We start from the raw sequence: 23,897 nt of genomic DNA, 5'->3' as shown, positions 1-23,897 counted from the left end.
CCAGTTGTGGGAATCGAACCCATAGCCTTGGACTCAGCAAGCAGGATCGCTGCCCACTGCGCCAGTCGGCCCTGAATGTAAAAAACGTATTCCTACATTATTTACATTCAGGACCTTAGAAATAATATTATATAATTATAGTTAGGTCTTTGTGATTTATGTTTTTCCGTTAGGTACGATTACGTAGAAGTCCTTTGGCTTAGGCCTCATTCACAAAGTACTTCATCGTAAATAATTTTACAAAACACACCCTAAAACTTAAAAAACACAATAAACGGTATGCAAAAGCCTATTTTTATCACCGAATATTTTAAACATCCACATTGTATCCGGAATGGTAAAGTCACGCCTGTACCATACGGTTTTAGCATTATATCTTGGGTTTTAATCTAAAAGGCGATATAAAGCCGTTTTACTGTAGGCTTTTAACTTCTGTCAGGGATAAAAATAGCGAGCTGTTTAATGTAGCGCTAAATGGGGATAAGGGAGGCCGAGGGAGACATGATGAGTCCACTCTTAAGTAATGAGAAATAAGCTTAATGTAACATTAAGGTTTGAATATTATATTATTGTATAACAGTTGCATAAATAATATGTAATTTGAGAGTAAATTTAATGAGAGCTATAAGCTCTTAGTTTTAAGCTGCCACGTCTTTTCGGTTTTTTAAAATCCCCGATTGAACCATCCGCTTTTTGTTGATAAAGAATTATGCTTTGTTGGTCTCCAAGTACGTCGTACGCCAATTTATGGCTGTGCAACAAAGAGAAAAAAAATATTCAAGCTATATCTATGCACAAACTTGCCATGATTGGTATAGCTGTCCAGCTAGTATAATATAGTATATCGTACTCGTATATAATATATAATATGTATGTATGTATGTAAAAAATCCTATTTTATTAATCCCACGGGTAACAGGGTAGATTTTCCTTAATAAAAAAGTATCCTACCTTTATCTCGTAGCTGTAAGCTATATAAATTTAATAATTTAGTTAGTCGTCGTCCTCCCTGGCGCAAAGGTGAGTGCTGTGATGTTATAAGTGATCCGTCCGGGATTCGATTTCCGGCTGAGGTAATTTGGAATTAAATGGATGAAAACGAGTGATTTTAATTTTTCGAGGGGTTCAACAGGGGGAACTTTAACATTAAAGAAATGTTGAAGTTCAAAGACAAAGTCAAAAATATTTTCAGCGAGCTCTGCAATTGGGTACACGAGATTGCGAATGAGAACGATATTATACGAATACAGTGAAATTAATTTGAATGATTGATAAAAGTTGAATATACACGCGAAGCGTACAAAGCCCACAACAAACCGGATGTTTTTTTTGTTATCACCATCTCAAATTGTCATTTAAAATTAATAGAAGAGCAACATGGATAGAGCAATAATTCTCACCCAAGCTTTTTTAACGATTACGTAGTTCTTTAAACTATAATAGGATTTTTCTATAAGCTTTCGTCAAATACAACTTTGAACCTTTTCTTTTAAGAGAAATCTCGAAAATGTCAATGGGTTCTGTTCTGCAGGTGGTCAATAATGACGTTTGAGCGTGCCCTGACTGCCCCGCCTCCGCCGCCCGCGCCCCCTGACCTCCTGGAGGAGAGTTCGCTGCTTAGAAACTTGCAGGAGATTGTGCAGGTACAGAGACCAATGTTTTTATTTCAAAAGTACTACAAGTGTAAGTCTACTGTTGACGACCTCTCTAGTTCAGTGGAGACCTTTGTATTATAAGTAGAAGTCCCTGGGTTCCCGGCAGAGCCAATTTAGAGATTTATGTTTTTTTATTTTCCTCTTATCTGGTTTGGTACAAAGCTTTGACTGTAGATTTACCTTACTCCGTCGCGTGCGTTTCATACGCAGAAGCACTGCCTATCCTAAGAAAATTATATTACTCGTCACGGAGGAAGATCTTTAATTTCTGCTAAAAATAAGATTTTTCTTGCATATAGGAGATACTTTCGGACATGATAGGTTAGTTTTTCAAAAAAAGCTATAAAAAGTAATTAAAATTTACTTAAATAGATTGATAGTAACATGAAACGATTTTCCAATTAATATTTTTGTGAAATGATATTTATTTATAATTTTAAATTAACAAAAAAAAATAATCGTATTTTTGATCGGTGAGGCACTCCCACGTAACACGGTAACATGCGCGTGACGACACCTGTGTCTCGTTCGCTGTATTTACACACCACTGACGTCATTCCGTTTCCGTTGATTTGAATTTAAAGTCTATTTTTTGTTCGATTAAACGCTGTAAAGAAATTCAAAATATTTATTATGGTTATATTTAAGCACTATTATTAATTGCACCAAATATTACCCTCTCGGTCTACGTTTATATTTCTGTAACTACTTTTTTCTTTGTTGTACAATAAAAGTGTATTCATTCATTAATTCATTCATGCATTATTTTACTAAAATGCAGAACACACTGAAAAGTAGTCCATTTCCCTATTAGCCATGACGCCAATTGCCCCACTGCTGGGCTAGCACGGGCAAGAGATAACAATTATATCCCCTGACAACGTGTCCACCTGCTAAATTACTGGAACATGGAAAAGGAGAAGGAGTTTATTAATACATATATTATTTAGGTATTATTTCCACTTGTGCAGTGCTCTGAGAGTTGATAAAGCTGTGGGAGAAGGTAAATTTTTATCCTTTCCCCGTAGAGATAATTGTCTTTTGCCCATGCTAGCCGGTATTTTCCTGGTATTTATTGGGGCTTGAACATGCTTACAGGCTGGCGAGTGCGGGGAGAGTGAGACGAGCAAGGCTCGGGCAGCGTTGAGGGCGGGGTGCTCGAGACTGGCGACGGCGGGCGAGAAGGCGGGTGGTGGGGCGGCACGCGCTGCCCATCGCTTGCGCCGCGCACTATCGTTGCTGCTGCACGCGAGAACCCACCTCGCGCACGACCATGCGCGATGCGAGTGAGAAACTCTATAATTCTCTGCCACTCTTCAACCCGCCCTAATCCATACTAATATTATACAACGTGGAACGGAAATACGAAAAACAATTGAAGGGTGCATAAGTATATTTCATAAGGAATCACCCTATAGAATATTGAATCAAAAGAAGCATATTTATTTTTCCATACAAACACTAATTCAAAACATTCTAAGTGTTTGCTTATGACAACCCTATTGAAGGAGAAACTCTATAATTACTCTGCCACTCTAAAATCCGCACTAATATATACTTATGTTATACAACGTGTAAAGGAATTACGAAAAACAGTTGAAAGGTGCATAAGTGTATTTCATAAGGAATCACCCTATAGAATATTGAATCAAAAGAAGCATATTTATTTTTCCATACAAACACTAATTCAAAACATTCTAAGTGTTTGCTTATGACAACCTTATTGAAGGAGAAACTCTATAATTACTCTGCCACTCTAAAATCCGCACTAATATATACTTATGTTATACAACGTGTAAAGGAATTACGAAAAACAGTTGAAAGGTGCATAAGTGTATTTCATAAGGAATCACCCTATAGAATATTGAATCAAAAGAAGCATATTTATTTTTCCATACAAACACTAATTCAAAACATTCTAAGTGTTTGCTTATGACAACCCTATTGAAGGAGAAACTCTATTATTACTCTGCCACTCTAAAATCCGCACTAATATATACTTATGTTATACAACGTGTAACGGAATAACGAAATACTTTTGACAGGTGTATTATATCATAAAAAATCACCCTGTAAAATATTGAATCATAAGAAGCATATTTATTTTTCCACACAAACAAATTCAGAACATTTTTAGTATTTACTTATAACCCTTTTGAAGATAAAAGACCGACACGTGCATAGTACCTACGCCAAACAACGAATACCTAATATAGTCGCAGGAGTCACTTGATTTTACATGTGATGCTGTATCTGATGTCTTTCAGTAACAGCTATGGCAAAAGCACAAAAAAAATTAGCGTTTCGGTTTCACAGATAAGTCTCAGAGCAAGTAAATAATGTACCTATAAAGCCTCTGAAATATTATTTCGGTTTTCATTTACACGTTGTAAATATTTTTTTATTTGGTTACAAACAAATTTGCAATAAACTAAAGAAGTACATCAATATTGTATAGTAACCTCGTTGTGTAAATAAAAGTGCTTTAATACATTGACTTATGTGTAAGTCTACAAGCTGAAATAGCCTAGTGCTTAGAGCTATAGCTTGCCTTTCAAGGTAACCGAGTTCGAGCCTCGAATGTGATTGAGATAGCACTACATTAAAAGTATAACACACTGTCACTCATAAAATGTATTCTTCACATTTTTGAGTGAAGAATACATTTGATATAATGTATTCTTCACTCAGTTCGTGGGAGCCAATGGATACGAGCGACAGCGAGCCCGAAGTACAACCGGCAGCTGAAAAGGGCAGCATTGAAAAGACTGAAAAAGTACGTATATAGATGAAACTCAGTACTCATTTATCATTCTTATCTTGATAAGAAAAATCATAACTTTTCCGGGGCTGTCTTAACTACTTCTGTCTAAAGGTTTATACATTTTTAAAATGCATATAAAAATTTCGGAGCCGACATTATTTGTACCAGCGGCTCTGGCACTCGCGGCCTGAGCGCTTTTGAGAGCCGTAGCCGCTTAGTCTTTAAGCGTAAGTCGCAGAAGTTTCAAATACTGCCAATTACGAAATTTTTATATGCTTTTTAAAAATTGATATATTTGAATCTTATACCTACCTCCAAGTGTAAATTACACTTAACTTCCTTAACACTATAAAAATTATTAAAACCTCTAAAGTCGTCACGTCACGTCGCATAAGTAGACAATGTGTGGTGGTGCCATACCAAGTCTGGCTTTATCGATCGTACACATAGCGCGTCACCTAAAAACGTAATATAATATTGCACCAAATACTTAGTCATTTTTCAAATACTCCATGGGGGATCATTTGCTCTAACATTTGGAATATAAACTACACGTTAAAACAATTTTCGTGGAAGAGTTATATGTTAAAATTTTACATCGAAACTGGAACCGAGGTCGTTAAAATATATAAACTGAATTCTGCAGCTACGTTATGTTTTATAGCGTACTATTTTACACGTCGCGGTTTGCTGAATAAAGAATAAATGTAGGCACACTACCAATCGCGGGACCATCGTTTAGTGCTGTGAATACGCAAGTGAATCCCGTACTCTCACTTATAGGTCTGCGAGGGACACTCAGAGTTTTTAGTGGGTGCAAGTCCCACATACCTAGGTTTCACATCGATCAGATATATATCTGTGGCCTTTAACTGTTTGTTAAAAAAAACTGCTGAATTTTCGAAATAAATTTTTGGAATTACGTTATTTCGTAGCATTAATTTACATAGGTAATGAGTTTAATACTATAGTTTATATGACGCGCCATTATGAACTTTACAGTCCCAGTAATAAGGTCCTTTGTAAAATATGAATGAAATTCTGTGTCTTAAAAGGAGCAGCTGAACTGGGCGGCCCGAGGGTGCGCACTCGCTGGCCGCGCAGACAGTGTGCGTCGAGCATTACGCTTGCTCGTGCGGACGCTCGCTCAAGTCTTTCCGCAGGTAAGAAAAGAACCCGCAATATAGGCTTAAGACCAAACCGACGCCTCGTATCAGCATCCGCGGTGGCTTATAAATTTACGACTAAATCACAAGATGTACCGAGACTACGATCATCAAAAGTCACGTCGATGGTCGAAAGTAGAGCGCTGAGCTAGCGTACCAATTCGCAGTTCCACCCCAAATAACTTGCTTAGAATTAGACTATACTATTTATAATTAAACAAAAACCGGACAAGTGCGCGCCAGACTCGCGCACGAAGGGTTTTGTTTTTATTACAGGTTAACCCTTGACTGCAATCTCACCTGGTGGTAATGATGCAGTCTAAAATGGTAGCAGGCCAACCTGTCAGGGAGTATGCTAATCCTAATCGTTTTTTCGCGACATCGCACCGCAACCCTAAATCGCTGAGCGGCACGTCTTTGTCAGTATTGTGGTGAATGGCCGATGCCGCCCACCAGACAAAACGGTTCCGTACCACTATCTATAAAAACGGCACATTTATGTTTGTTCTATGAGAGCCCCGTGAAGAAATAAATCATCTGTGAAAATTTCAACTGCCTATCCCTTGTTCATGAGATACAGCCTAGCGAAAGACGGACAGGTAGAAAAACAGATAGACAGGACAGACGGACATCGGACTCTTAGTAAGAGCGTCCGTTTTACTCGGGAACTGAAAAAAAATATTTACCACACTCGCACAGAGTGAACGTTAAGCCGTCGCGTCGCGTCATTTGGTTTTGAACAAGTCTCAAACCGCGCGTTTCCTGTTATTGGTCGCACACAGAACCCAAAATTGACGTGTAAGTTTTCTTGCCCATGTAGATTTGCGCCTTCTTTTATGTATTCCTTCCTATTTTGTCTGTGGTCAGAGACTGTTCTAGGTCGGTACTAGTATGTAACATACTATTAAGCTAAGCTAACGTATTTGCTGTTTTGTGTCTCATCTATCAATCACTCCTAACCGTATTCGGTCACAGCGCAGTCGCTGTGTCGAATTCCGGCTGAGAGCGTCGCTGGTGCGCTCTTAGATACCTCGCACTCGCATAACCTGACTTTGTGCTAAACGTGCGGCCACATTCGCTACAGTCAATACACCGGCAATATAGTTATATGCAGTGCCGGATTAACCACGTAGCAAGATTAGCAATTGCTACGGGCCCTGCGCGAAAGGGGGCCCCGCATATTTAATACCACTCATCTCTGACTGACTGACTGACTGACAGACACGCGAACGCACACAGACATTGGCTATAGTAATTTACTACACTATTAATTACCCACAAAATTGTAACCTATAGTCTATAGATAGAAAATACGTATTGAATTGTTTTTTTACAACTTTATACTTAAGAACCCATAGCAGATCAAGGGCTCTTTTAAAGAATTTGCTACGGGCCCCGTGCTTGCTTAATCAGGCACTGGTTATATGATACGGCCGCTGGTGGACGGCCCTTGAGCTCAACGCGTTTAGCATCAAGCTCCTTAAGTCGTCTCAACTCAATGTCTCTCTTATCTACATTGAAGTGGAAAGTGGGCATCCTTTGTTCGTAGTCGTGAATATGTTTGATAAATGTAATGTGAATGTAATTATTGATCATCGTTGCAGGACGCGATCCGCGGCGAGGCGAGCGGGGCGAGTTCTGTATGTCCGGTGCCAGAAAGCGGCGCGTTGCCCGTACCTCGTGCGTTCGCCGACAGTCGACGCTCGTCCGCCGCTTCCGCTGTATCCGCCTCATCCATGCAGCCAGAAAAGTGAATATAGTAAACCATAAAGTAATAGTATAAAGAGATCTAGAAGTTTAATGAATTAATAGTTCAAAAAAACTAAAAAACACGGTCGGTATCACTGATGTAATTTGTTATTAGATCGGTGGTTGGTATACAAAAATTAAACTTATTTCTACCTTTTAACTAAGTTTATTTATAAAAGCGTGATTTTTACTTTTTCTGAAACTTTTATTTTTCATCATCATCATCATCATCATAGGCCGTAGTCCACATGCCTTTGACAGTGTTATGGAGAACTCTCAGGCATGCAGGTTTCCTCACATAACTTAAGAAAGCTAGAGGTGCGTGCTGGGATTTGAAATCGGCCCCTCGAAAGTGAAGCCGAAGTACTAACCACTGGGCTATCACCGCTTCCAACGGTAGTAAATTAATAGTTCAAAAAAAATTTGTCTAAAACAATAATTTTATTAGAGCAAAATTAATCGATTACCCATTCACCATCAAGTTTGTTAATATAAGGGAAATCGGCCAAAGATAATGGTTGGAAATAAAAATTAACATCATTCCTGCCTTATCGAGTATAGACGAAAATTATATAAATGAACAAAACTCTTATTTCGCAAATTGAAAAGTGGAATAATCTTATCAAATTAGTGTATTGTCATCAGTCCTCGATATATTTACAAAGTTTGAACGATATCAGGCCGTTTAAAGAGGGTCAAAATCAAGTCCAAAAGAGTCGGTTACAGACATAAAAACATTCAAACAAACATACAGGTGAAGCTAATATAAAGCGTGTATAAAATAGCAAAATTCCTTGCGCCCTTTTAAAAAAAAACTTACGAAGCGTCCTTCATCAAGGGACCTCTTAACATTATCAATGCGATATAAGGTACTACGTATCCTACCTTTAAGTAATATTCTAATAATTGTAACTAAAGTCCCAATCAAATTTCACCCTTCGGATTAGTCATAACAATTTCTTAATAAAGTCCCGCTTAGTTGGAAGTGAAAAATATAAGTTGTCTTTTTCTTTGGTGATCTAAGTAATCATAATATTTACTTTTTCCTTTGTCCACAGCATTCCAGATGTAGATGAAGACATAGTTAAGTTAATAAGTTCAAATCCACAAGATCAAGTAGACAACTTGGACGTCGATAAGTGTAGTCGCAGTAAAACTTGCTCAATATCGCCTCAGGACAGGCTTTCGCCTTCCAATCTTTCCTCCTGTGATACTAGCTCGTGCAAAAACCTTCTGAGGCCGGATATCGAGCGAACTAGCGCCACATTTAATAGTAGTAGTCTTACTATACCTAACCTAGTTATCTCAGATGATAGTGATAAGAGACATTCGTTAATACAGGGAGAAACTTATGAATCGGACCAATTGACTATAATAGACATTGATAAGCCGTATACGGATGACGTTCACTTTCACGATATTTGCGATCGAGTAACGCCGGCCAGTGGAGACTGCACGCCTGAGCGAAGACTCTCGAGTGTTGACTTGGAGATAGACGCGACCAGTTCCGAAGGGTCCAATATTAGTGACGACTTTAGCTTAATATCCGAGATAATAGACTCTAAACCAGGAGACAATGAAGAGAGCGTATGTATAGGACACATTGACTCACCCGAAATATCTGATACATACATGAACTCGGAAACAATACACGGTGAATCTATAATGGATGACATCAGCTCGATGCTCGGACAAGAGGTCCTTTTAGCAATGATGGGCAAAAATGGAGAAAATGAAACTTATACGGATGACACTACCTTGTTCACTTCGGATACGGTTTCAGATATACCAGTTGATGTGGAAAGTCGCCATCCCAGTTTAGAAAAAAAGAATAAAGGGAAAATAAAATACATATCGAAAATCAAAAAACCGGCTGAACCCGAAGTTGAGAAGTTTGGTTACGAAAACAGAGTATTTTATATAGAAAATGCGGCGAAAGCTGAAGAGCAAGTTAAGTATTGCAGTTTAGCTCAATTCGAAGAAGGAAATGATATTGCGAGGAAATCCTTTCGAAAAGCTCTAAGGAAAAGTTTAAAGAAGAAATTGGTTGATGAGACAAGTCTGGGGCATCTTTTGCCTAAAATGACAGAAGAGCTGTCATCCAGAGGTGATGAAACTCCGAATATACAAACTTCTCCTAAAATGAGACCGGTACCAAAAGTAGAACAGCATAAATCCGAATTTACAGAGAAAATAGCTTTTCCACAAGTGAGCGTTGTAGTAGAACCTCCATCGCCATCTCACAGTGAAGACAGAAGCTTAAAAACTTGTCAAAGTCGTATGGCATCAGTTCTTAGTGACTTATTCGATCATGGAACAGATACGCTGAGCGTTCATTCGCCAGAACCAAATCTTAGAGATAGAGAAAGACGGCAATCAGACAATCCCAAACTTTTAGGATCAGACTCCGAATATGGACAGTTCCTCAGTTGTTCTCCAGCAGCGACCAGGAGAATATCATGCGGGAGTCTCTTCAAACCCGGGGAACCTGATAAGTTAGTTGAAATTTTTTGAATTTCATATTTAAAAGATAACCTGGTTTAACCTGATTTAAATTTATATGAAATTAAACTCTTTGATTTTTCAAATAATAATATATTCTTAGCATGTTGTTGATTCAAAATTGAATATATTGTAAATTTATATAAAAAAAATAAAAATTTTAACTGAAAATTTCCATAAAGCAGGTTATCAACATCTGTGTCATCAATATGGGGCGAAGGTGGCACCATAGGCGGCGGTGGAAGTATTACCAAATCTGAGAGCAGTGAGAGAACCAAAAAGCTACCAATCATCAATCCCTTAGTTTCACTACCAGCTTGGCCACATGTCGCACAAGGTTTCATAAGTCAATGCCTATTAGCCAATGCCGATGCTCTATGTGCTGCTGTAAGTCCTTTAATGGATCCAGATGAGACTCTTCTAGAAGGTTTCTATGAACGAGCTGTAATGAATAACTACTTCGGGATCGGTATTGATGCAAAGATAACGCTGGATTTTCATAACAAAAGAGAGGAGCATCCAGAGAAGTGTAGATCAAGGGCGAGGAATTACATGTGGTATGGTGTGCTCGGGTCAAAGGAGTGGGTTAATAGGACGTACAGGTTGGTACACAAGTTATTCTGCATCTTGTCTCCTTTTCAATAGATCGGCATTCCAAATATGTAGTGTTCTAAAACTGCTCTGTCTTATTATCGCATTGCGTCGTCGTAGCGTAGGTATTGCGTCGTATTCCAGATACTTATTTATATTAATGACATGCCAAATTAATCGTTGTTTCGACGTTGCAACGCAGGTGTGGCTACAATGCATTGGTCCGTTGCGACGACGCAACGCAACGGACTAATGAGGCATCTCCCTTAAGCTAACAATAGGGAGACAGCATTATCACCAAGTCAACCCATTAACGGCCCACTACGGGGCACGGGTCTCCTCCCACAATGAGAAAGGGTTAAGGCCGTAGTCCACCACGCTGGTTCTGTGCGGATTGGTGGATTCTCAGGCATGCGGGTTTCCTCACGATGTTTTCCTTCCCCGCTGAAGCACATAATTTAGAAAAGTTAGAGGTGCGTGCTGGGCTTTAAACTCGGCCCCCCGAAAGTGATGTTACAGTCCTACCAACTGGATATCACCGCTTTTTTATACGAATACATCATAATATGACATATTATATATTAGTTCATGTTGTATCGGACAAATTGAAAGAAGAATTTCGCATTTCGTTTTGAAATATTTAAAGATATTTTGTAATAAAAAAATATTGGGAAAGTTGACTCTGAATAACTTAAAGTTCTTCAAAAATTTATTTGGAGCCCTGGGTTATATTGCTTACTGGCAGGCTAAATTGTAGTGGATTAAACTATGTATATTTGTATACTTTTTCAGACATCTAGGGCAGCGAGTCCAGTTGGAATGTGACGGACAAAGGATACCGCTTCCGGAGCTTCAGGGAATCGTAGTGTTAAATATCTCTTCGTTCATGGGAGGGACCAACTTCTGGGGAGGTACTCGGGGAGACGATATATTTCTTGCTCCGTCTTTTGATGATCGAATACTTGAAGTAAGTGTTACTTAATAACTTCCAAAGACTATTTAGACAGATTTGCTTAGAACTCTTGAAGTCTTAAGTGTTATAGGCTTGTTTAATATACAATCATGCGTTTTTAAAGACGCAGATATAAGAGGACTGGAGGCATTGACGTATACTCCAATAGGTTAGGTAGGTAGGTAGATAGGATTAAACCAATACCATTATAGAAATATGACCGGACAAAGTTTTCACAACACTACTGAGTAATCTAATTGGGTTCATGGCAGACTACAGCCACTTTTTGCCTATTTCAGAAAATATAAATCCCTCTATTTTTGACTCATTTGAATTTTAATCTCTATTATGGTTTGGTTATCTTTTGTTTTTATATCAATGAACCAAGATTCATAAACCAAGATACACGCGTGTTTCATTTTACATTACCGCACATGCGTTTTATTTATGATGCCCGGATTAAGTTAAGTTTGTACCTCACTGCAAGTATAATGATGGACGCATCATCATCGTTTCAATCGATTGAAGTCCACTGCTGGACAGAGGTGTTTTGGAAGGAGTTCCAAAATCATCGGTCCTGGGCTGCTTGTTTCCCGCGGCTCCCAGCGACTCGTTTTAGGTCGTCCGTCCACCTCGTTGGGGGCCGACCAACGCTGCGTTTACCTGTGGGGGGTGTTGCATCACCATGGAAACCCAACGTCCATCGGTCCTTCGAGCTATGTGCCCAGCCCATTTATCCTTCAACTTTTCGAGTCGCTGAGCTATGTCGGTTACTCTGGTTCTTCTACGGATCTCCTCATTTCTGATATGACCACATAGAGATATTCCTAACATTGCTTTCTCCATCGCCCGCTGAGTGACTGGGCCTTCTATGATGGTATTTTTAATCAAACCGGGTATTATAGATTCTTTTTTTTAACGCAAACTAGTTTTATGCGTCTTAATAAGTACGCATTTTCTTTAATTTAGCAAACTAGTTACATAATCTAATTTTGTTTGTGCAGGTAGTGGCAGTGTTTGGGTCTGCACAAATGGCCGCTTCCCGTCTCATAAACCTTCAGAAACACCGCATAGCGCAATGCAGGGCCGTGCAGATCAACATACTGGGCGAGGAGTGCGTGCCAGTACAAGTGGACGGCGAGGCGTGGCTGCAGCCGCCTGGATGCGTGCGCATTATACACAAGAACAGGGCGCAGATGCTGTGCCGCTCCAGAGCGTTGGAGACCAGCCTGAGGTGAGTGCAGGACAAACGCTCTTCATGTATACGTGCCCCAAAAGACAATAACCCTTGTCCACGAAAAAAAGTGTGTGTGTGTAACCTTTACCCGCGATTAAAGTAAAACTTTTATTATTATTTATTGATGAAAGAGTAAAATGTTCCTGGGACTCCACCATTTCATTTGATATTCACTATTTAGTTGTATATTCTATTCAAAATTCATTAATATAACTTTTACATTTTATAAATCATTTGTTAAATAGAATATTTGAGAGTAGAACAATCGTCAGAAAATTTATTAATAATTGTTTATTTATTACTAACGTAATAAATAAACAATTATATTTAGAGATTTTCAAAAAGCTTTGCAATTAAAAATATTTTTTTTTAAACTGTTGTAGTAAATATTTATTTACTTTGCTATTCACAATTGATCCGTTTGAAAAAAATGGAAATAAATAATCCTAATTGATTATGATATTTGCCTCTGGCTGGCGTATGAATCAAGATGCGTGGAGTATAAGCACAAATATACTTACGACCAATATATACTTATGACCAATCCAAATTTTTTTTTTTAAATAGCGGAAACTATACAGGCGTCTGAAGTAAGCGTTACTTCCGTTAGAAAAAAATCTGAGTTACTCCCTAGTCGCACCTAACAAAGTTTTACTTCAAAAACCAATTATTAGTGGTCCCTTCTTGTAACACTGTTGCAAGAAGCATGGCACCTATACCGCGTTAATGGTCGTTGCAATGCAATGCTAAATGGGATCTATTCCATGACCGGTGGACAGCATTGTTCCGTGAATCGTTGAGATACTCTGAGAATATACTACAGTATACTATATTAATATCATGTCTAATGTTTAATGTCATCTTTCATTCATTTGTCTTATGGTTCTTTTTCATAAATTATGTAGTTCTATCTAGTTAGTGTAAGTGGTCCTGCTGTTATCATTGATTCACTGCCGCGTGCGGCAACAGCGACTGGTTCTGTTCTTTTTTTTTTATTATTATTATTGTTATTATTATTTTAGATTACATGTAAGGGCTTCGGGCTAAATAAATAAATAATGGATGGCAGGTCGATCAATGTCAATATACTGAGCGAGAAGTGAGTGCCAGTATGGGTTGACAGTGGGCATGGCACTAGAACAAAGCGTAGAGTCTTAAGGGTGTTAAAAAGCACCCTGAGTTGTACGCAGGAACTCCGAGCATTACAGTTGGTAATATCCTGGCCTTTTAACAACTAAACTGCATATCGTCTGCGAAAGGTGCAGAACTCCTTTGTGGGGTTGAGTATACCTTTCTACAACATGATTTCTAAGGTAATTCTTGACCTACCAATACATACGTTTAAAAACACATCTGATACAGCGAGGTTACTATACATTTGATGAATTCCTGAATGACAAGGTCGAAAGGACGCAGTCAACCTCGCTCTCATCTCCCGCAAGATAGAAAAATGATTGTAAATGTTGATGTTGGAAAAGAGCTAGTGATTTTCTTGCCGGCTCTTCTCGTTAGAATCTGCTTTCCGAACCGGTTACCACCGGTGTCACTACAAACATACATACTTGACGTTTCAAAAGTGCTTATAAAGTAGGCCTACTTGAAATAACTTAATTTGAATTTGAATTTTAACCTTGCGTTTAAAGAAATGTATTGTTTTCATAAGAACAACATTCACTTACATGAAAACTTAAAGCTATTACATGATTAGAACGTTTGCTAACATTGCAAGTCAGAGCGTGCCAAAAAAAAAACTTAATTCGATATGCCAAAATAATCATATGCAGCTTCGTAAAAAGTATTCAAAAATATGAGGGTAGTTTGGTACCATTGTAACAAAATACCACTATCGCTAGGCATATCTACGTCATGAAGTGGCCATTACATAGACGTTGAGTGATAAGATGTTTGAACCTTGATTTAAAATATAAATGAATAAATGTAAATATACTACGACAATACACACATCGCCATCTAGCCCCAAAGTAAACGTAGCTTGTGTTATGGGTACTGAGATGACTGATGAATATTTTTATAAATAACATACATAAATACTTAGAATATAGGTAGGTACATATAAACACCCGGACACTGAAAAACATTCATGCTCATCACACAAACATTTTCCAGTAGTGGGAATCGATCCACGGCTTTGGGCTCAGAAAGCAGGGTCGCTGCAAACTGCGCCAATCCGCCGTCATTATCTCTATCTCCACTTAATATTATGAATGTGAATGTAAGTTTGTTTGTTACGCTTTCACGCAAAAACTACTTAACTGATCCTCATGAAACTTTGTACATATATTCCAGAAGTAATATAGGATGCTTTTTATCCCGAAATTAAGCTCACTTCTTTTGGGAGAGGGGACGAAAGGGTTTGACGATTTTACACCATAACGCCGTCAAATGATAACGGATTTAAATAATTACTTACTTACTTTTTTATATAAGAAAATACAACTTAAAAATTTTAGTAGAATTACACCTAAATTGAATGCTACATGTCTTTCGAAAAACAAAAACAAACGCAGACGAAGTCGCGGGCAACAGCTTGTTATATATATATATAGGGTATAGGTATCGAATACTATAACCTAGAAAATTCGTATCAACAGAACGTGGGATGAAAAACAGCAGCAAAAAGCTCACGCAAGCGCACCTGCGCGTGAGCTGGCGCCCGCCGAAGCGGCTCTCTTGTTGGTACTGCTGGATGACGTCAACACCATTGTCAAGCATGTGAGTTGTCTACGGAACCTTTTTATTCTTAAAATACAAAGATATTTGGAGTAAGTGTCTCCTATCATTGGCTCATAACCAGTCATCATCATCATCATCATCATCATCAGTGAAATGATGTGTCATTTTTAACCTAAGGCTAGCTTTATCCATAACTAAAATACATGTAGTTTTGTTGGTAGTAAAAATAAATAAATAAACAAGTCGGCTTACTAATGTTATGATTATCAAGTTCCAGTGATAATCAGCGGGGATCACGCTGCATTTTCCGCGGAAGGATAAAGAGCAAATTCCAACCAAAAAGTTATATCAAAGTAATGTCAACTAGTTGCCCGCTTAAATGAACCAACGCCAATGATAGGTTAAGTTCTCGCAAGTAGTTCACATCGCCCTCCAATTGATGGCTTTATTTCTGTTATACAGCGTTGAGCCATGATGGTAAAGTTTATCGATCTGAAAGTCTTATGACCTCCCGTGGATATCTGAGTGCCAACCTATGAGTATATTCGATGGCGTGAAAGTTACGAGTTACTACGATTTATATGGTATCTCAAAAGTGTCTAGTTATTATTATACTGGGAAACCGTACTATCACTAGATGGCGCTTTTGCGATACCATATAAATCGTACTTAAATTTCACGTAATCGAATAAGTTATACGTAGGTAGAAAATCACACACTTGGTACTCTGATCCTTTTTTTTTATTCTGGCTTTTCACAGATTAGCCAATGTCAGGTGTCTATATGTTTAATAAATGTTAGTGAAACTTAATATAAAAAACATCAGGAGAAATTAACTGACGAAAAGGGCGGGAAACTTCGCACATGGCGGACGAGGACCCCCCAAACTCTTACCGTAAACTCGCCCCGAAAAGTACTGCTGATATCTTTACTTCACATTCCGCAGTACCAGCGCTATTTTTTTTCATGTATTCCCACAACAGCTAGCCGCCTATATAGGTCAGTTGTTCAAAATATTATATTGTAAATTTTAAATTTTTATAATATTTTAAAAGAAGTCACCCATAAAAACAGCCAACCACTATGAGAATGACAACAACACTGCATGTTATACAAACAACACCAATCCTCCCTAAAACGAGTTCACAATAAATACAAAGAAAAATCCGAAATAACCGCGTCCGCCATACACGAAGCCTCCCGCCCTTTTTCACACTCTGGTCTCCGTGTCCGTGTCACAGAATACACATATTTTTAAACTCATAGATAAAGCTGGCGTGCATCAGTGAAAACAACGCAGCGAGTACTGGCAGAGTGTGCGGTGCTCTGGCAATAGCGCGCCGCATCTCTGCTCAGGCCGATGCATTACAAGACGCTGAGGGGAAGCTACTACCTCCACCGCAACTGAGACGCTTATTGGCTACTCTGGTCAGCACATCTCTATCTTTCATAAACATGTATCAGTCATACCAAAATGACACTTAAACAATCGAAGTCTAATCTTTCTTATTTATTAAATGGAATCTTACTACAGTCTACATTTTCAATGATTGAATGGTTGGTTGGAACGGATGGTTCTTCGAGCTAGATATAAACCAGCAATTTGAAAAAGTTCCATCATAGGGTTTACATTATGGAGGGTAGAGGTAAGGAGAGTCAACTTATATGGGAGAAAAGTTGAAAAAGTGTCCAGTTGTATGCGCTAAATAACAGTTCAAAAATCCTCCACAATGGCGCTGGTGGATGCACAGGGTATGGTATGAATGTAGCAATCGTAGATGAATTGAAGTATGCCGAGTTAAAAAATTTAATGTTACTATCGACTAAAGTATTTAATTATTGAGAATTTCAACAACTTACGTTGTACAAAATATTGTGGTAAATATAACCTTACTTCCTTGTTTATTTTTCAAGCCTACTCTAACAATATTTGGTTTGGCGCTTCTTTTAAGAGTAACCTTGATGCAAATGTGGCGCCATCCTAATTTAATACATTTTGACGACACTTTTTCATATACACAGATGATCCTCCTTACCTCCACCCTCCATAGTTTACATGTAAAATTAAAATAAAGTGACAGGTGTCACTTCATTAGATCCGCGTTGCGTAGCGAAGGTACTATGCACGTGTCGTTCTTTTATCTTCAATAGGGTTGTCGTAAGTAAACACTGAGAATGTTTAGAGTTTTTTGTACGGAATAATTAATATGCTTCTTTTGATTTAATATTAAAAATATACTTATGCATCCTACAACAGTATTTCGTAATTCGGTTACGCCTTGTATATGCGTATATGTATGAAATACATGGTTACCATAGTAACATATTAGATCAATGCATACTTAGTGTGTGTAATGTTTTTTATATTGATTTAATGTATGTTTTATGCATAATTAAAAAAATTATACTACTCTATGTAAACTAAAAGCGTGGGAAATTTCATACGTCCGCGCTTTCGTAGAAAGTGGTACTCAGTTTTTGTTTCACATATTAATATACATACTCAAAACTCCTTAAAATTAAAAAAAAAAACGGATCTGGCTCCTTCTTTGAATCGGCTGTGAACCTGCGCCTAATGGATGTACCCTACTGGAGATTCTGGTTCTGAAATTCTGATACAATTTCATTAAACCACAAGTAAACTGGCTCTATTGTATAGACCTTTGAACCTGATGTGAACCAGGGATCAATGGTTTGTAACCTTTCCTTTTGTAAGATACAAATTCTGCGATTATGATTTAATGTATTTCCAAAAAAATCTAATCGAAACAGTTGGTGAACTATTTAATGAAGCTGTCTATTACATGGTTGATCAAAACTACCTAAAATATAACAATGGTCCTTCGAGCCGGATTTAAACCAGCGACCAGGGATAGTAGTGTTGCTTAAAGTGTATTAAGATATTCTCGTTTCTAATACAGGTGGAAAGTTGTAATGAGCTCCTGGACAGTGGGTCAAACCTGGGCAGCGCTGCCGCAGGTCTTCGTGCGCATCTTGCGCGTTGTCTACTACGTGATGGACTTGCTTACATACAGGCAGACGAGGTAGCTACTGAGACACAATATATATCTACTTTCAATAGATTACTGGAATTACTATTACTTTCAATAAATGGAATACTTTGTATTCTTATTATAACACAACAGATATAAATATATAAAATTTTCTGAGACTTGCAAATTAAATTTAACGACATTATCTTTTAAATTGTAACAATATTTGGCTCTCTTTGTTTTTATTAACTAAATGTAAAATTCTTAATTATTGCAGTTAAGTTACGGGTAATGATACCTAGAATAAAAGCTACTGAACAATAACTAATTTTGTGATTACTCCCACACTTTCCAGTCACCACACTATAATATTCCAAAGACATATCGTAGAATGTCTCTAGATGGCATTAGAATGTACTATTATAGTCTTACACATAACATGTTTACCTAAACTAATTTCTTACGACACAAATTAGTGCTTACACGTATTTAGTTCCCAAATTGTAATAGAAATTCCAATTTTAAAACCTGAGCTCTCATATTTAGTATACATTCGTCACCAGCAGTTTGAAACGTTGTTGCCAATTCTGCTATACATGAACCACTAAAATGATTGACAAATCTAAAACTTGTGCTGTCATTTTCCACAAATGAAATGGTTACTTACTGTGAGACATGTCGATTTTGTTTATTTTTGTGATTCTTGTCATTTGGAATTGGCACCATTATCATTCAAAAGTTTCTTAGGTAATCCCCTTTTAGAATTTCACTCATTATGCCCATGTTCCAAACCTGCCCTAACCTAAATCTACCATAATAGGCTCCTAAGAAAGCTGGCAGCAGGTGGCTTCGAGGACGCCGCAGTACCTCCGAAGGTGGCGCGTCATCAAATCAAACAGCAGTGCAAGTGCGATCTTGGGGCGTGAAAGAAGTTCAAACTTGGCTGGAGAGCCTCGAACTCAAGGAATACTGCGAGGCGTTTTCTAAGCATGACGTCACTGGGCGCGAGCTTTTGTCTCTAGCAAGGCGTGATCTACGCGATTTAGGAGTCACGAAAGTTGGGCACGTCAAGAGAATCCTTCAAGCTGTTAAAGAACTACAGTGACGACGACGTGGCCGTTCGGAGGGGAATGGCCATGGATAAGTTACGTGTTCGTGAAACCATGTAAAGAAATTTCCAGCTATGTGAACTGTTTTAACGTTTTTCCATAATTTATATATTACATAATTACTGGTACACTTTTCTTGAGATTATTCCGGAAAATTAACAAGTTTAGGTTATATATATTATGTTTATCAGAATTTTCTTCTCAAAGCTGGAAATTTCTAGAAAGACCAGATTTTAAAAGTTATATTTTCGAACGTTTGTATGTACCCTATTTTTATTAAATTAATGACCAAAACTTTTTCTAAATCTGCGTTCGAAAGTTTAACTGCGTCTCATAGATAAATATGAAATATTTTGTCTCGAATTTCTGTACCACCTTACCTACCAACAATAATGCTAGTTAACTCTTAGTAAGAAAACTTTTCTTGCATCAAACTTACTAATTTTAACAGCACTTTACAAGCCCTAAACATTCCCACCATTAGGTATAGGACAACTCGTGCGACTCCTAAATTTTACAGTATGGATATTCATCTTATTTAATTGGGTTCTATTTTTGTTAACTATTTTATTCTACTAAGATTTCATAAAAAAAATTAAATTGTATGATTATGTTATAATTATAGCAATAACTCTTATGTATGCTCTCTTACTTTTTAATCTACGTTTCAATCTAACATTTAAAGTTTTTTTCTTAGTGGATCAAAGTCCACAGAAGCTATAATGAACAACATTTTTTGCTTATGAATTTTGCGTGCAGTATTTGCGAAATTCATTACAGACTTTTATGTCTAATGAAGGTAATGATTTACCTCAAGTCATATAAAATTTTTCTTTTGTAATATAATAAAAATAAAAAAAAAGGATATCCCCCATTTTCTATAGTGGTACCGTAATCTGTTGGTGTTTTATCCCCAAAGAGAGATATTTTAAGATACTTATTTATTTGAATTTTTCACTTAGTTCCGGTTAACTTAATCCTGACGTGTGTTGCTGCTGCCACTTACAGCTGTCACAATTGACTTTTTAAATATATTAGCAGCTCTCAAATGGAGTCATGGAATAGAAAATGAAAATAATATCGTGTACCTAAAATAATACTATTTTATTAATGCATTGAACCAAATAAAGCTTACATGTCACTGATATTATAATGCAGAAAAAATGTTGAGGTGTATAGATTATTGAGACATCGAAGTTTATACCTACCTCTTCCAAGCTAAGTTCCTTCATCAACGAAATCTTTCCATTTCTATTTTATCTTTAATATAAATCATCGTTATATTTACGCTAATATAGTAACAGTAATCATTTGGTATATAAAATTAATTATTGTACTTTTTGTAAAGAAAAATGATAAAGACAACAAACGGAGATCTTATCTTTCCATTGAAGTATTTAGGTACCTAGGTACCTACAGAGCACTGTGAATACCAAATATGAATCGTTTGACCAGACCTAATGATCTAAAATAAGCATAATATTAATGATCTTTGGTATAATCAATTATTGATAGGCTATTTATTATCATTTGAAAACTGGGAGTCTTAGTTCGAGAGGAACAGCTTAGCGAGTGATCTCTAAAAAAAGAGGAGAAATCGGGGTAAACGTTATGGGAACCTCCAGAGATATGTTGGAGTTGATAGAATGTTTGGATGGGGAGAAAACCGGAGGGGAGACGAGAACATTTTCCTGTATGACTTTAGTATCCGTAATAGGAAGACCTATTTGAGCTCAGGAACTAAATGTCTCGTTCGAACTGTACCTTTACACCATCGAACAGCGAGGCTCTTCGAAGTGCCCACATTTCAGCTTCATCACGTTTCCCGAAGACTTTCAGTACTTCACAGCTTTATAGCAGTATAACGTGATGAAGGAGTCGAATGCGCAGGGGCATCTCAGATCTGCGGTTGCAGTGTACTTCTTTACGCAATGTAAAAGATGATTATTCGAATTGAACGAATCGAATTAAAATAGGGATCAGAACGAATTTACTAGGCAATTTACCTATTTATAACTTACCTTAACATACCAAAGTATTTATTCGCCATGGCGTTCAAAAAGTAACTCACTCGTAACTGTTTTTAATGGAGTCGAACTGTAACTGTATACAATTGGTACGCTTGTAATCAGGGGCGTGCATTCCATACATGCACAAAAGCACTGCATACCCTAAAATTTAAATATAGCTCGTATAGGAGGGGGATTTTTTTCATTTTATGCAATTTTCCTGCTGTATGCATACCCTGATAAAAAAACCAAGTGCACGCCACTGCTTGTAATCCAAGTTCTGTTTCTGTAACTGTAGCTTTAGTACGAGATTTGCTAGCTGGCAATTTACTGCGATGTTCAAGTATTTCGATATTCAAAAACGACCTCGATTGCGAGCGAACTAATCTTGTACTAACAGTTCTTTTAATCTATAAAATAAGAATAAAATAAAACTTACGTGCCTTGTATTAAAGCTCGAATTCGTTCTCATTTCTGCTACCAGCCTAGGCAGCATTATCTCTTACCACGAGGTGAGATTGCAGTAAAGGGGCTTCTATAAAAAAAGATGCAAACTGGCCATCTTTATACTAAATTTGTTGACTGATTAGCAACCGGTTAGGAACTGACAGAAATGTTACTAGACAACGTGGCAATAGGTACTGTACGTTTTTAACGCAAGCAGTCGTTAAGTTGCTGGCAAGTATTAAAGCATTGAAAAACTAATTGAAATTGAAAATATCTATCTAATATCTATATTTTCATCCAAATACGATAATCAAGCGTTATGGCGCTTAGTCATTTTGAAGTCAGAACTCATTTCGAGTAAATACTGTTACGGTTTCGAGGCCATTGAGAATTGTCTATTATATATTAAATCAGTGAGATGTTATTACCTCTAGATTCCACGCTGTATTTATTTAGTTTAATTATTCTTAGACAAGTACTGTGTTCACAAACATAAATATAAATAGGAAACAGAGATACTGTAAAATTTCTCCTTCAGCTACCCTAAAAGTAAAATGATTTAGAGTGGTAGCACAATTGGAAGTACAAAAAAAAACCGTCTCAATAAATCAGCGTGTACATGCAAAAGCAAAAAGGGGTTTGATTACCGTAACTACTTGTTTGTTCGTAATATTTTATTATCTTCTTTATTTTTCATTTGTTTTCGTGAAAAACGTAAACATACTATATTTACTAAAAGGTCTAATTTTTCTAATACTCGTTTTAAAATCATTAGTTTACCTATAAGGAATCTTCAGAAGTAATAACATATTAGGTGTGTATAATAAAATAAACTGTTTACATTACTTAATTTTAAAAAATAAATTCAAATCTATTTTTTCTGAAAGCAGTACAGATGTAAAACTCTATTTTTCCGATAGCCAAAACCAGGTTTTGCCATCTCAAATTACGACAACAGAATATGAGCATAAAAAAACTAATGTAAAAGTGTGAAATAAATGTTGTGTGTACAATACGATTTCCAAAAGCAATAAACTATCCTTCATAGGTAAAAATAAACGATGTAGATTAAAAAATAAAATTAGAAGTACAGTATTTGATTAAAGCTGATTGCACATTGCCGTTTGCCTCGCATATATTATGCTGATCGCTCGATGTACCCCACCCCACCGCTGTCGTGTCGCTACACCCAGTATGACATTTGACGCTAGCATGCACGATAGTTCTTGCGTGGTAAGCTCGCTATCCAAAAGTCTTTTTTTTGAGTATCACACGCCATAATGTAAGAGTAAAACAAATCTAATTTACTTCCTTTTAAAGACTATAGTTGTCTAAAGACTGAGTCTTTAAAACGAGGCCATTGCCAGCGATCCTATCGCGAAATTTTTAAAATCATAATAATCGCTACTTAAACGGTACTACTAAGTAAAAATTACCTAACGTTCCTGACGATTCCAAACTTAAAACCATGCACGTTAGGTCATTTTTACTTTACCTATATCGATACACTGTTGTTTCGATAGTCGGAAATCAATCGCGAGCGTCCAAATCTCATACTAAGGGTGATGCGATGACGTAATTTGCAATTCCATTATTGAAAATGCGAATTAAATGTACAATTAAATACCGATAGGCATGTCTACAAAGAAGATAAAAGGTTTGATAGTACTTAGGTATAAGTAAATAAAAATCTTCTCATATTAATTATTCATTACAAATTGTTTTTTTGCTAGTCCTTAAAGTTTGTAAAATAAGATTAAGTAAAACTTCCAGAAATATTATTTCTATTTGCTAGATTTAATGCTAGGAGTAAATTGTTTACAGTGTAGGTACCTAATTTATAGGCTTAATCGGTTGGTTTTAATTCGTAAATACGTATGCGCGGTTTAAAAATTTCAGCAATCCATCGTGGAATGTGAAACAACTGCTACCTTTAATCGATACACGTACCGTTAGTACCTCTATATTATAGTCAAATTGGATAACTTTGCTTTAAAACATAAGGGAACATTTAAATTGTTTGATTACT

General features: G+C 37.1%; 1 protein-coding gene across 1 annotated transcript in view; it reads left to right on the top strand.

Annotated features, from left to right (window-relative positions):
* Positions 1-19,541, top strand: part of LOC120637779 (diacylglycerol kinase eta) — a 168,298-nt gene extending 148,757 nt beyond the window's left edge. Inside the window, 14 exon segments of the mRNA XM_039909792.1 lie at positions 1,532-1,643; positions 2,754-2,941; positions 4,347-4,431; positions 5,475-5,629; positions 5,920-5,935; positions 7,208-7,335; positions 8,393-9,829; positions 10,019-10,438; positions 11,220-11,394; positions 12,384-12,613; positions 15,229-15,349; positions 16,577-16,738; positions 18,232-18,354; positions 19,124-19,541. Of these exon segments, the coding sequence (XP_039765726.1) occupies positions 1,532-1,643; positions 2,754-2,941; positions 4,347-4,431; positions 5,475-5,629; positions 5,920-5,935; positions 7,208-7,335; positions 8,393-9,829; positions 10,019-10,438; positions 11,220-11,394; positions 12,384-12,613; positions 15,229-15,349; positions 16,577-16,738; positions 18,232-18,354; positions 19,124-19,408 (3,637 nt within the window). The 3' untranslated portion in view covers positions 19,409-19,541.
* The last annotated feature ends 4,356 nt before the right edge of the window (positions 19,542-23,897 follow it).

The sequence above is a fragment of the Pararge aegeria genome, chromosome 4 (genome assembly GCF_905163445.1).
Source record: "Pararge aegeria chromosome 4, ilParAegt1.1, whole genome shotgun sequence".
NCBI classification, from domain to species: domain Eukaryota; kingdom Metazoa; phylum Arthropoda; class Insecta; order Lepidoptera; family Nymphalidae; genus Pararge; species Pararge aegeria.
The sequence above is the reverse complement of the archived record's forward strand: the minus strand, read 5'-3'. Positions and strand labels throughout refer to the sequence as shown.